The sequence below is a fragment of the Mobula hypostoma genome, chromosome 15 (assembly GCF_963921235.1).
Source record: "Mobula hypostoma chromosome 15, sMobHyp1.1, whole genome shotgun sequence".
NCBI lineage: Eukaryota > Metazoa > Chordata > Chondrichthyes > Myliobatiformes > Myliobatidae > Mobula > Mobula hypostoma.
In genome coordinates, this window is record NC_086111.1 from 40,644,197 (window position 1) to 40,658,361 (window position 14,165).

At 37.9% G+C, this 14,165-nt stretch overlaps 1 protein-coding gene across 3 annotated transcripts in view; it reads left to right on the top strand.

Moving 5' to 3' along the window:
• LOC134356790 (FERM domain-containing protein 4B-like) overlaps window positions 1-12,550 on the top strand; it is a 222,682-nt gene extending 210,132 nt beyond the window's left edge. Inside the window, exons 16-20 of one of the 3 annotated variants that reach the window (XM_063067933.1) lie at window positions 1,376-1,543; window positions 4,184-4,974; window positions 6,008-6,131; window positions 7,600-7,860; window positions 9,986-12,549. In XM_063067933.1, coding sequence (XP_062924003.1) covers window positions 1,376-1,543; window positions 4,184-4,974; window positions 6,008-6,131; window positions 7,600-7,860; window position 9,986 — 1,345 coding nt within the window. In that variant the 3' untranslated portion in view covers window positions 9,987-12,549. Of the gene's footprint in view, window positions 1-1,375; window positions 1,544-4,183; window positions 4,975-6,007; window positions 6,132-7,599; window positions 7,861-9,985 lie in introns of all 3 variants that reach the window. The other 2 variants (XM_063067932.1, XM_063067934.1) reach the window with 2 other exon arrangements.
• The last annotated feature ends 1,615 nt before the right edge of the window (window positions 12,551-14,165 follow it).

The window sequence follows — 14,165 nt, forward strand, 5'->3', positions numbered from 1 at the left end:
CACCAATAAATTAATACGGTCTGCCTCCACATGGTCTGTATTACCTGCCCATTCCTCTGACTGTCTGAATGCTGCTTAAATGTTGCTCTGATTTCTGCTTCTACTGCTTCCCTGGAAGCATTTTAAGGCACCTACCACTCTGTGTAAAAATTAAAAAAACATTGTCTTGCAAATCTCTTTCAAATTTTTCCTCTCTCACCTTAAATCTATGCCCTCTGGTATTTGACACTTTTACCCTGGATCTTGACTCTGCCCTGTCTATTGCTCTCATGATTCAAGCTCTATAGCCCATGGAAAACAGTCCAGGTTTATCTAATACACTCCAATCTAAGCAATATCCTGGCAACCCACACTGCACCCTTTGCCAAGCCACCTAATCTTTCTGGTTGTTCAGTGACAAGAACTGCACACAGTACTCCAAATGCAGCCCAATCAAACTTTCATACAGCTAACAGCACTTCCAACTTTTACATTCAGCATCCCAACAGATAAAGTCTTTACCGACTACTCCACTTGAATTACTGCTTTCAGGGAGCTTTAGTTTACATCCACTGCTCTACCCTCATCAATCATCTTGATTAGTTCCTCAAAAAATTAATTCCCTAGTAGATGGCCGACCATCCCTAATGAGTCAGTGCTTTTCCAGGTACAAGTAAATCCTGCCCCTAAGAATCTTCTCCGATGATTTCGCTACCATTGATGTGAGGCTCACCAGCCTAAAATTTCTTCTGAAATAAAGGAAGAGCATCGGGTATTCCCCGGTTTCCTGGCACTTTGCCCGTGACTAAAGAGGACACAAGGATCTCTTGCTGAATCATCAGCCTGATTTCTTTGACTTGGCCAATTTGAGGCAAATGTCTGCGTGAGTCTTGAAATTTCCCTTTTTTTCCCCAGCCCACCTTCTCCTTGACTTTCACTGTCCTGTTTACTTAGGTATTCAACAGTTTGTTACAGGCTGAACTTTGTTTCACAGAAATAAATTAAGCAGTTCTTCTGGCCTTGTGCGACACACATCGCATAACTCAGAAGCACTCCTTCATGCTTGGTAGTGGGTCGATTTTACTCATTTGGAGAATTCTTGGTTGGCATATATTGAATCTGCTTGGGCATCATGGCAGAAAAATTTATAATACTCCTTCACAAAATGCCTCTGAAGCAAAAGGTCAAATTGAGTTTAAGCAAAATTTACTCATATTCCTTATAACTGGTTAATTCCTTTAAGATGGAAAGGTAGCTGTTTTCGTAACATTTATTTGGAACAATAATTTTGGTGGTTGTATAACAAAATATTATATTCCTAAACTTAGTAGTTAAGGTTCTTAAAAGTTGGCTCAGTGCTAATTTAACCTATTTTAAAACGGGGTTTATTTTTCAGATACAACAATGACGGTTGCTACCTGCAGGATATTTTGCATGGACACAGGCAACTGAGCTCAACACACAGCAGCCCTTACAGGTCTCAAGGTAGACAATGCCATGGAGGAAGAAGTATGCCTGCAACGCCTGTATTGACTCGCAATGCTTACAGTAGCAGTCAGTTACGGTATGTCCTTGAAGGGCCTGGATGCTTCTGAAAAAGACTCCTTAATTTAAATATACTGGAGTGAGCCTTCTTGAAATCAAAAATTAATTTGATTATGTTTCCTATGGAAGGAAGGCAATTAAAGATTTGCATGTGAGTTCTCAAAAGAGCTTTAAAATATTAGAAAATTCATGGATGATCAAATTTGAAATCAAAGAGCTTTGGATTAATGGGCAGCCTAGCTATGTAATTGACCAAAATGAAGAAAGGAGAGCGTGGCAAACAGTTGTAAATTAGCCTTCCCTAAATTAGTGAGAGTACAGAATTAGACAGCTTCTCTTTTTGACATTTAAATGACTTGGATATCTAGGACACATTTCACATTTTGCTGATGGCACGAGTTTCAAATGTAGTGATCAGTGAGGAGGATAGTGCCAGACATTTGGTAGACTGGGTGAGGAAGTGGTTGATGAAATTTCATCCAATAAATTCTGAAGCTGATAATGCAAATTTAAAAGGTTGATGATGCAAATTAAATAATACAGTTTGAAAGGGGGTGTAATGGTAGAATGATTGATGACTATGTGGGCACAATCTCCAAAAATAATGGGAAGAGTTGAGAAAGCTTGAATGCATTATTAACACACGAGTACGTAAACAAGAACAGAATGCTGAACAATTAGAAAACAATCTTTAACTGGAGAATAATGATACAATAGTTTAGGAAGGGTATCATGCCCTGGAGGAGGTGCAGAGAAAATTTACTTGAATGATAAAAGAAAAAGGAACATATTTATCAATATATTTCACAATATTTGAATATTCTAAACCTCTTACACCTATTGAAGAACGTCTGAAGTGCAGGCACATGACATTTAAGAAATGCAGCATTCAATTTGCACCCAAAAAAAAAATCCACCAACAACAATGTGAAATTGGCAAGATAATTTTTTTTTACCGGTAATGCTCCTTTGAGAGATAAATTTTGACCTGATTTTTGATGCTCTTCTTTGGCAAATTTCATGTCCATTTGAGAGCATCTGAACCCTCTCACTGCAAGTTAAGTATTTCTGGCCGATACAGTACATTATTTTTTACGACAATTGATGTCACCCTAAATATTTGGGCTTAAGACTCTTAAAGTTTGACTTTAAGTCTACAGTCCTCTGATTCAAAGACTCTTAGTGTTACCAACTGAACTGCAGTTGACTTACAAGGCCAGGGTTGAGAGGCTGATATTAAGATGGTTTTGTTCACCTTGTAGCAGATGAGGTTAAATGAGATTTATTGAGTTCAGCAACACGAGTTATAACTTATTTCTTGTAGTGGATGAGTGGAAAGTAGGTTAAGGTAAATGGGAAATGAATGTGAGAATTTGTGGATACCTTTTATGTAGTGAGTTGGTCAGGGATGTCTTGAATGGGTGATAAGAGCTGACAGGATAATTTTGAGAAAGGAATTGGCTATTTGGAGGGAAAATATTTGCAGATCTATGGGGAAAGTGGTTGGGAGGGATTTAATTGCCTTAACTTTAAGGACTTGCCATAGTCATAGTGAGCCATATGATTTTCCATAGTGTGTGATATCCAGTGCACATAAGTGAGAATTCTCCCTTCTGTTTATTGTAGCTACAGTGTAGATTTTTTAAAGTCTTTCTCATCATAACAGAGAGGGAGGCTACTTGACCTTTTCAGAACTTGCCACCTCCAAGCAGACCAAACCCACCATTCCTTTCTCCCCTTTCCTTAGTGATAAGACATAGGAACAGAACTGGGTCATTTGGTTCATCAAGTCTGTTCCACCATTTAATCATGTCTAATTTATTTTCCCTCTCAACCCCAATTCTCCTTCCTTCTCCCCATAACCTTTGGCAACTTTACTAACCAAGAGCCTATCAATCTCTGCTTTAAATATACCCAATGGCTTGGCCGTCTGTGACAATGAATTCCACCGATTCATCACCCTCTGACCTGCAACTTACACAATTCTTTACTTCAATTCTTTTGCCGTGATCCAACATTAAGAAGGATTGGAATAACCTAGAAAAGTGCCTTTGAAATCTGGAAGGAAACCGGAGCACCTAGTAGAAATCCAAACCTTTACAAGGAGAACATGCAAACTACCTTGCTTATGGCAATCCATTCTCTTGGATTATCTTTAACCATTCTCTAGTCGTAACCTATTTCTGATATTATTTGACATATATCTGCAAATATGTTTGGGAGCTGGTGGAGCCAAAATCGGTAGGCTACTCTTTCACAGCCCAAGTGACCAGTTTCTGGCATGGCTTGTGCTTTGTGTGCGTATTGAGTTTGTGTGATTGCTTGGGGTTTCCCCCTGGTTATTTCAGTTTCCTCCCGTGTCCCAAACACTTGGGTAGGTAGGTGTGTGGTTGGAGAATGAAGGTTGAGTTGATGTAATAAAGAATAGCTTGCAAGAAAATAAGTCTGGGAGTGGGATTGTATTAAGAGCTGGCATAGACTCAATGAGTTGAACATCATAAGAAAATATGAAGCATTGGACAGGAAGGTGAAAAGTGTCTGCATTCTGAATAATCATTGGTTCAAGCGTAATATTTCTTAAAGGCCTGATGCTAAACTATATTCAAAAAAACCATTTGTGTGGAAGTAATACTCTTGTTTTCAATTCTTGTTACCACAGACCCGATATTTCCCCAGATCATTTTAGACAGCGCAGTGGCAGCTTGGAATCGCAGTCTCATCTCCTCGATGAGGGTCCCAGTGAGAGGGCCATTTTCCCCCTCACAGCAGCCCAAAGAAGTAGCAGTACTGACCTGCTGGACGATGGGTCGTCCTACACCAGTCAGTCCAGCACCGAGTACTACAGCGCACCGAGCAAGCCTCCTCAGTACTACAACACCATGACAGTAGGATGCCGGTCAAGGGAAAGGCGAAGACACAAAAAGCCGAATATATCCTCTGCCCCCTCAGGGAGCATGCCCAATCTTGCACCAAAGGACGCAAGGAATGGAGTTTATCAAAATTCTTACAATCAGCCTTCTTCTGATTATTATCTTCCAGGACATCCACCATACAGTGACTATGAGCCTTATGGATACACATTTGAAAATGAAACTGAAGGTCACTATAATGTTAAAGCCCCTTACAGATCGGCATATTCTTACAATGCTGATCATTATCGAGATTACAGTCACTTCTACCAGGAAGATGTTGACAGTATGTCTCAAAACCCATACGCAACACTGAGGAATATGCGTAGGAGAGGGGCTAAAAGTGAACAAATAACCAAAAACATCCAAAAGGCATTGGTTGCAGAAAGCTTGCGAGGCTGGTATGAGCGTGCCTCAACTCACAAGGATCACGGCCTGCAGGCAGGTTTGGACTTGGACAGGGGCTCACAACAAAGTCTGGGGTTCGCTTATATGCAAGGTCCTTTCTCTCCAGCCAACAGGGCTACATCCTTTACGTCTGGTAAGTGCAAGCCTTCAAGCGTCTTTGAGAAATTGTTCTTCACAGCTTTAAAAAAACCTTTGCTGACAATTGGCAATGTAAGCTTTCCACTGTTTTAAGTTCTAAAATGTGTTTCTTGTAATTCACTTCTTAAAAGTGTATTTTCACCATTGTGGATGTTATTAAGAATAGAAAGTGAAACTTTGAGAGAACGTTAATGGAACACATTCTCTAATTTGAAACTAGTTTAACAGCAGGTAACAGGAAAACGATTTAATAAACACCACTGCTAGCTCTGTACTGTAATATTTTCTAGCAGTAACTCGAACTGTTAGGCATGTGACTTCAGATTAAGTGTCCTTGTTCTATTGCAGAATTGTTTTTCATAGCAAAGTTACCAAATGCAGTTTACTACAAAGAAGTGATAGCCTTAAAAGTAGTGTGCAAACAGGACTTGAAATGACGATACCAAAATGAAAATAAGAATAACTGAAACTAGTTTTTTTACTTTTTTTTGTTTTTTAATATTGTCATGATTGGAAAATAATTGGACCTATTATGTACCCATGTATTAAATGTAATTAGTTACTTTGGAAAAAAAAATTGAATCTGTGAGCACGTAAGATGGCTGAAGGTGGATGAGTTACCCTATCCTAAGTAAATTATCACTCTAAACATGATTTGTTATGATGTAAACTGCATGCAGTAGAATTCAGCTACAAAAAGTAGATCAGGAAAAGTAGCAGGTCTGCACAAAGCAACCTGCCTTTTGTAGTGGATCGAATCCAGTTTGTTCAGTCTCGGGGATTTGGAAATTGGCAGCATTTTACGCAAATCTGATGTGAAGTGTGTACTCATTAGAGTGGCAAATGATTAGGTAACTGCTAACAAAGAAATAAGAAAATGGAAATTGCTGCCTTTTCTCTAACTGTATTTGGAATCTAGGCTATAATTAAATGTATCAAAACTTTAAGATTCAACTAACATAGCAAGTAATAAATAGGAATAAATTGCAGACATTTTGAAAACATGTTTTTTTTTCTTTAAATCCCAGTTTCTTCAGCAGCAAGTACAGGAACCTGGCGGAGCCAGCTCACTGTGGGCGGCCAGGACTTTGATCATATACCTTTTACAAGTTCTTTCAATAACTCCTACAGCAATACGACATTACACACCAGGTGAGTGACAATAAAAGTCTAGGCTCGTCTACGTTGCTGTTCACAAAACTGAAACGATATTTGGATCAACCCTGCCTCTTGGGGAAAGGTTTTCTTTATTCGGTTTTTATGTTCGACGATTATCCCATTTTCAGTGGTCCCCACAATTTTAACCAAAGGTTACTGTTTAACAAAGACATCTATTAAAGAAGAAAATAGTGTAGATAGTGAAGGAGCAGGATTGAGTCAATAAGAGATTGAAGGGGCTTTAGATAATAGGGCACTTGAGGTGAATAAATTAAGGAGACACATTATCTTAAGGGTAAGTGGAAGTAATTTGTACTTACCAACACACAAAAGGAAGCATTTTGTGAAGACGAGATGATAAGTGAAAATCGTCCAGAGACTAATGCAAAGTACACTACATTGGTAGTGTAGAGGAGTGTACAATGTACTAAATTGTACAGCCATCACAAACTACTATGGACTAATTTCACTCATGCTAAGGTTTAGGGCCAATGTATTTTGCTCTTAATATGCAAAGTATATTTTTCAATACGTTCTTGGATCTTGAGAAGAGGAAAGGGAAATGTTTGTCAAAACCCTTTAGCACAATGATAAGCAGCAGTTATGGCTTATGAATGACTTGGAGCAGAAATTTATAAATTCTTGATTAGGTTGGATAACCATTAGTGTATGCCTTGTAATCAAATTTATTTCAAACACAAAGTCTCATCATGGTGATATTTAGCAGAATTCCTGATGTTCAGTTTGCGCATCGAGCATCCTCACTCAGGTAGTCTTTCATGTGGACAGCTTCTATAGTACTGTGCACCTGCAGCAAACAATGGGAGGGTAATATTCTTCAGCACTAATAATCACTGAATCATTAGAGATTAGGGTTCTACCTATGGCAGAAAGTAACTTGTAGCACAGACAAGAAACAGGTATTAACGTTAGCTGGTTTTGCAGAACCAATGGACCAATCTACATTTTGCATTAGAAGTTGGCCAGTTTGAGCATTCTTTTAATGCCACTGCCACAAAGGCCTTCTCATGAGAATGTAAGAAGTAGAAGCAGCAGATGACCACTTTGTTCTTCAAGCTGCTCCTTCATACAGTAAGACCTTGGCTGGTCTATTACATCGTCCACTAATCCATTCAATCTCCATATTTCCCAATTCCCTCAACATTCCAGGGTACAGATGAACTTTCTGCCCTTGTCATCTGATATTTTTGCTGTAAAGCGAGAAGATGCTTTGCTCAGTGCTCCCATTCTCCATTCGATTCATTAACTGATGTAAGAGTTTTGAACCTAATATGTGTGATGCATGGTGACAGATGGGCGAGCTACCACTGGACACTGTTGCCAATGTATACAGGCAACTTTATAAACATACATTACCACTGTCAAGAGAAAAGTGGGGAAAATTGGAGAATATAATCTCAAGATTCACTTCTTATTTTGCTTGTCGGTCATTTTCTCGTAGGCGTAGCTCCTTCCAGTCTCTTGATGATCCTTTTTCTACTGAGTGCCACCATTTCCCTGCCGTTGGCACAGCTCCTACCAGACACTCATCCGCCTTCTCCACCTCCTCTTCCTCCTCCTCTTTCTCATCCACTTCATCCACTTCCACTTCCCCTTACAAAGGAAGAGAGTATTTCTCTAAGCGTAATGACTGCAGCCAACATCGTACCTACAGAAACGAGATATTCATTAAATACTCATACGCAAAATATAGTCAGCGGTAGTAAGTATCTTTGCGTATTTGTGTGTGGCTGTTGATGTCTATGCTTGTTAATGAAGCTTGATGTTAGCTGAACTGCTTGCTAACAATGCTTGACATTATTTCATTTGCTGCCACTGTAAACCGTTCTTAGTGTAATGCCAAGCTGAGGTTTAAGCTTAACGTTACTGATGCTTTATTGCTCTAACAAATGGCCAACAGCTGGAAAACTTAAAACAAAGTTTTGAATCTAATAAACTAATCAAAGATCCAGTTTTCCTCCAAATTACCATTGCAACATTCGTCCAAAATATCCATGCAGGTGCCTGCTTGAAGACGTTTTAAATTTTATTCTTTTATTAATTAACTTTATGCTAAATTATTGTAGATTGATTTGGAAGCAGGATCTCGGCTTTCCATTAGTTGTATTTGTTCCATTTTAAAGAGTTGCCGCCAAACAATCCGTTATTGAGATAAATAGATCACTTAAAGTGCTTTAGCTAAATCTGGTACATCAAGTCTAGGGAAAGTGGAAAAACAACAGGCATTTTGTTCTTGAGACTTGAGTATCCAAGTGTTCATGTATCTGAAAGGCAGAAGTCAACTCCACATGACAAAATCCATTCCAATAATCTATTCTGAATTAAGTGGCCAATTGATTTGAAGTTTTGAGGATACCTGTAAAATGAAATCTCAGAGTAGCCAATGATGGAGAAAGTTTCAGTTCTCCAGAATTACAGTGAAAATTCTGGCAAGATGTATTCAACCCAATTTGCTGCTGTTTCTCTTTCTGCCACTGCATCCAACTCAAATGTCTGGATTCTGCTACCACCAAGGAAGAGATTTGAGATATCAGTGATGTTGCTGTAGCTATATGATGTTCCATTCTGAATACCATGTAGTTAAAATGGTATTGAAATCTTCATATCTGGGTAAAATTATATCCACCCACCAAAATAAACATAACATAATAAAATCATATTGAACTCTTTGAAAAATTAAGTCCCATTGGTCAAATTTCAGAAGAGGTTCAGCATACACACATTTACTAATTTACACATGTAGCACATACAAAAATGAATTTGTTTCTATCCCGCAGACACAAGGAAATCTGTAGATGCTGAAAATTCAAGCAACACACACAAAAAATGCTGGTGAACGCAGCTGTTGAAAGATCAGTTAGTCCTGACGAAGGGTCTCAGCCCGAAATGTCGACTGTACCTCTTCCTATAGATGCTGCCTGGCCTGCTATATTCACCAGCATTTTTTGTGTGTGTTGCTTTGTTTCTATCCCAATGTTATATGTTAATTCAGCCATTATTGGACAGCTTGGGAGATGATGGATCACTTGAGGCTACTTCTATTGTTACTTTGGCCATAACTAGCAATAACTCCAATCCTTCCAAAAGTTAAATGTGACTGAAAATGATAACAAGCTTTACTGAACATTTCTTGAACTGGTCACATTTGAACCAAATATGAATGGCTTTAAGAAGATTTAGGGAAATTTAAAAATCCTGTAAATTTGCAACTTGGCAGATTTTATATTAAAGATAGAATTATATTCCCGGATTTTCTTTTAAATACACAGAATATCTTTCTATCAAAGGAAACCTAACAACCCACAAGATGTTTCCCTTGTGACTCATTCTTCTGCCATCATTAACAGTTTTCTGTTTCTTAATGGCCATGATTATAGAACAATGTCAGTAAGGTTTATTGACAGAAGTAAACCTGATGCAGGTTTTGTCAGCATGAGAACTCCTGCACAGCTATTAACGGAATCACATTGATAATGGCATTTCAGACCACCCACAGTTTGAATATTTTATGTACAGTTTGAATATGAAATTAGAAAATACTGCTTCAGGAATGGAGTCGTCATAAAATGCTTGTGGCAGCAAACCAATATCAGTAGATTAGAACAAGGGCAGGATGTCAGTTCTTTGCGGGCTAAATAGATAATAGATCCTACTATTAAAGAACCATGTTCATGAGACATTCAGTAAGTGGATTTAGTTAAACCAAATTACTTAAACATTTTAAAAGTTAAACTTTGCAACTTGTGATGAATACTTTGCTAACTCTTAAAAGATGTCCTTTTTTTCTAAAAAGGAGTCCTTTATAACTTGTTTCAAATATTTACCAGACCTTATCCAGAAAGAATGTATTCAGACAGTGGAGAGACAAGCCAGCTGGAGGATGTGTATGACAATGAGCAGGTGCTGCTGTGGCATGAGGATTCTAAACCTGGGACTCTGGTTTAAGTGACTACTGACTGACTTCAACATATGGAAAATTTAATCAGTGTGCCTTGCATCTTTTTCAATCCACTTGAAATGGTTTATTTCTACAAGTAGAAATCACACGGAAAATTTCAGTGTTTTCAGAAGGTACTGTACCTGGATGCTGGGAAGTTCATTCCAACCATTTTGCAGAAGAAGTGATAGATTGCAAACTCCACACTTCACGGTTCAGTCAAGTTTCTCTTTATACCTACAGTACATTCTAAAGGCAAAACCTTAAGCTGATGAGTTTGTGTTCAAATTGAAGCATGGAAAGATGGCACTTGGAAATCATTTTGTTTTTACTGAAAATGCACTTTTCAAAGACTGATGAAAGTAGTGCTCTCCATTGTTCAGTGAGCAAAGAGGAATTGTGCTTTACGTATTGGTATAAAAGAGGACTAAGCAGGGTAGTGAGTAACTTGCTTTGCATATAATTAAATGAAGATCATCTTGTAATTTGGCAAGAAACTGGTGACTCTCTGATTACTTGAATAGAATATAGTGGGCTTTTAATTTTACAAAATGATTAGTTGGAAATATGGACCAGAAACTAATAAGAAATGTTTTGTTAAAACCATGAAATCTTTTCTAAAACACGACATATTTTGCATTGGTGTGTTTTTTTTTTAAAAACCATTTGTTAATATAATGTATCAGTAGATTTTTCAAAATGGTTATTTTTTTGCAGGTGGCAGGGGGAGGATGGAGTTAAAGAATTTTTGGATCATATAGTCAACCCTACAAGCATACTTACCAAGTTATTAAGGGGTCAAATATAGTTGAATGGTTAAGTCTTTCCAAATAAAAAGCACATGGCTTCAGAAGCAAAAAAAAAATGCAATAAGACTTTTTTTTAACAAAAAACAAGAAGCACAGTCCTAATTACGGTTGTTAGGGTGATAGCACAAACTTCATTTTGATTAATAACTGCACAAGATATGCAAGAGAAATCTGAGCTGAGATAATATAACTCCTGCAGATCAGGTGCAGTACTATTCTTCTTCTCCACTAGAATTCATCAATTTGTATCAAAAAATTAACCCAGTCACTTTTGACCATCTTAAACTGAAAAGAGCTGGCAAGTATTATGTAAATGGCTAATGTAATACTCTATTGAATGAAAACGCTGCCAAGATTCATTGGATAAAATGGTTGGATGATACTTCTGAGATACGGAAGCTGCATGTTCCTTCTGTTGAACTCTTCATCTCTAGGATGTTGGATTTATTTTTTGAAAATAATAGCACAAGAATGAGGAGGAAGGGAAGAATCGCCCATAGTTTAGACTAAGGATTTGCTTGTGACATTTTCCAGAATACATCAAAGTTCTCAGGTCCAGAATCAGTTACATGATGTATCCCACCAGTAAAAACTTTCCAGTGGTCAGTATCCATCACATTCGGACTTTGATCATTTGGACCCGGGGTAGCCATGCCCACAAACTAGTTCAGCAGCCATGGATTACAACTTTCGAAGAGAAAGGGACAAATAGTGGTTCTTCCCATAAGCTGAAGTCTGCTTTTCAGGCTGTCATTAAGGCTTAGTGGAATGGGATTCAAAATTCATTTCTGAAAGAACAGTGATTTAACAGAACTATGGAAATAAATAAAAGCAAGATTCCATGCAGGACTTCTTCCACAGTCAGTAAAAATTAACCTCCTATGTTTTCATTTGTATATGAAGTGCTCATGAGGGTCACACTACCTCACTATTTCTTTGAAAATATATACATGTTCACCAGTTTAGAACCTGGAATTCACCACAATGCATGAATTTTATATATTGAAGGCCTAACAATTTATTCCTGGTTCTAAATGGTGAATCCATGCTTCCCATGCTGGAATCCATGGAAAGGTGCTGTCATTTCTTTTTTTTTGACAATTGTGTTTATGTAAAGATTTGAATTGATACTTTTTGTGAACATTTTTATTATTGTTGTTCCAAAGCATGTAATATATATATATATATAGTAAACTAATTTGGTAAGCTGGTTCTTAGTCATTTTTTTTATTCAGTGAGAAGTTTCGATTTATGTGGAAAATTTGGAACAAAGCTTTTAACTTATTCTTTTGCATATTTGTACAGCTTTACCCAGAGAGAGACATTTTTGTGTATGCTTTTACATTATACTCCTCTCTTCCTTGCTACTATAAAGATGTGCTTTTAAAAAAACAGGAGACCAATAAATAAAACGTATGTACATCGCTACACGTTGTAATTTTGTCATTTTACACGGCTGCTCTCATCCTCGTGCTTCTATCATATTTCTATATTTTTCTGGATATTTTCACTGACAAACAAATTGTACCGAACCAAGGACTCTGCCCAAACCCTCCACTTGCGCTCAACTGTCACAGTGCATCTTAATGAACTGGTCACATTGGTAAGACCAGTGACAAGACTCAAATAATATCAAGCCCACGGGCTGTTAGGTTCGGAAGTCCCACTCCTGGAAATGCTCCTGACAGGCTTTAACAACTGTTGGCATTGTATGAAAGTTGCAATAGTTCAATTGGTTTTTAGATGTCCCTGTACATCAAAGACATTTAAAATTGAAGTAATTATTTCACATTTTTGCAAGATAAATATTTTAATAAAAACATGACCGAAATAATTAAAACAATTTGCTTTCCGTTTTCTGTAAACCAACAATTCCTATTGAAATCATTGTGGTCTCAGATGTCCTGTCAACTATCTGACTGGAAATTTCCATGATATGATTCTGGATAATCCCAGCCGCACTGAGCCTGGTTATTGAGTCCTGGGATACAGCATGGTGAAACGTGTGGTGCTTCTGTTATTAAGGCCAAACATCTGTGCTTGAAAGCATGTGCACATGTAGGCACAAGGTCTACAACTTACACTCACTGAAACAACTTGAGCATCGAGTTCAAATGCGATCTATCTGGTCCATTAGCCTGCAAGACTTCAAACTGCAGTACCAAGTTAATGATTACTTTAATGATGGCTTACCCAGATAATTTCTCCTCATTCCTTCAGTACTATTCAGATGTCTCATTTAAGTCTTACTTTCCTGTCTGATTGGCTCAGGGAATAAGTTGGTCCTGTAAAGTAATGTAACAGAAGATTCACGAAGAACAGGCAGCCAGGCATTCCATGTTTGCATTCATAAACCACACCCCCCCCCCCCCAGGACACCCCACAGGCCACAGCCATTGAAAGAAGCCTATTGTTATTTTTTTTAAAAACTTTGAGTTAATGGGTTTTATTTCCTTTAAAAATGACATTTATCCACTTAAAGCAAGTTAGGTATATGTTGATTTGAAATTAATTTGCTTGTGTTTATCATTCAAGTGCAGTTACACAACCCTCAAGCAACCCTTTACTGCATGCATCTAGTTCAAAGTATGGACACTGTAGTATCTCTTACTCCATTCCTCATTTGACTCCAAGCTGAGCTGATATTCTCCCCCTCCTTTCTGCCTTCCCTCTCCACCCCGTCTTCCCTCTTACCCCCACATTGGACATAAGTTCAGGGTGAAATGTGAAATATTTGAGGGGAATCTGAAGGGTAATTCTTAACTCAGAGTTTGGTGAGAGTGTGGAATGAGCTGCCAGCAGAAGTGGTGGATGTGGGTTCGATTTAGACACTAAAGAGAAATTTAGGTAATGACAGGGATGGAGGTGTCTGAAGGCTATGGTGCAGGTAGTTGGAAACGGGCAGTAAAAACAAAACCAGGTCGGCATTGACTAGAAGGGCCAAAGGGCCTGTTTCAGTGCTGCTGGACTCTGTGATTCTAATAAGAATAATCTGTAAAAATCCTGTGCTCTGAGATTAGTTAATATTTGGATAAACAGGATATCAAGCAATGGAATTCAAACTCTCTGCAGTTTAGTGCTCAATTCCCTGAAGCTTATTTGTAAACACAAAAAAAGGCAATTAAAACACTGGCTATTTAGTCTCACATATTTGTAGAACTATTTTATAGTATTTTGAGTAAGATATCTTTCCAGCCCCCATTTTAATTCCCATTTATCAACAATTATAAAATAAAACTGTTTTGAAACAATCGCATGAAT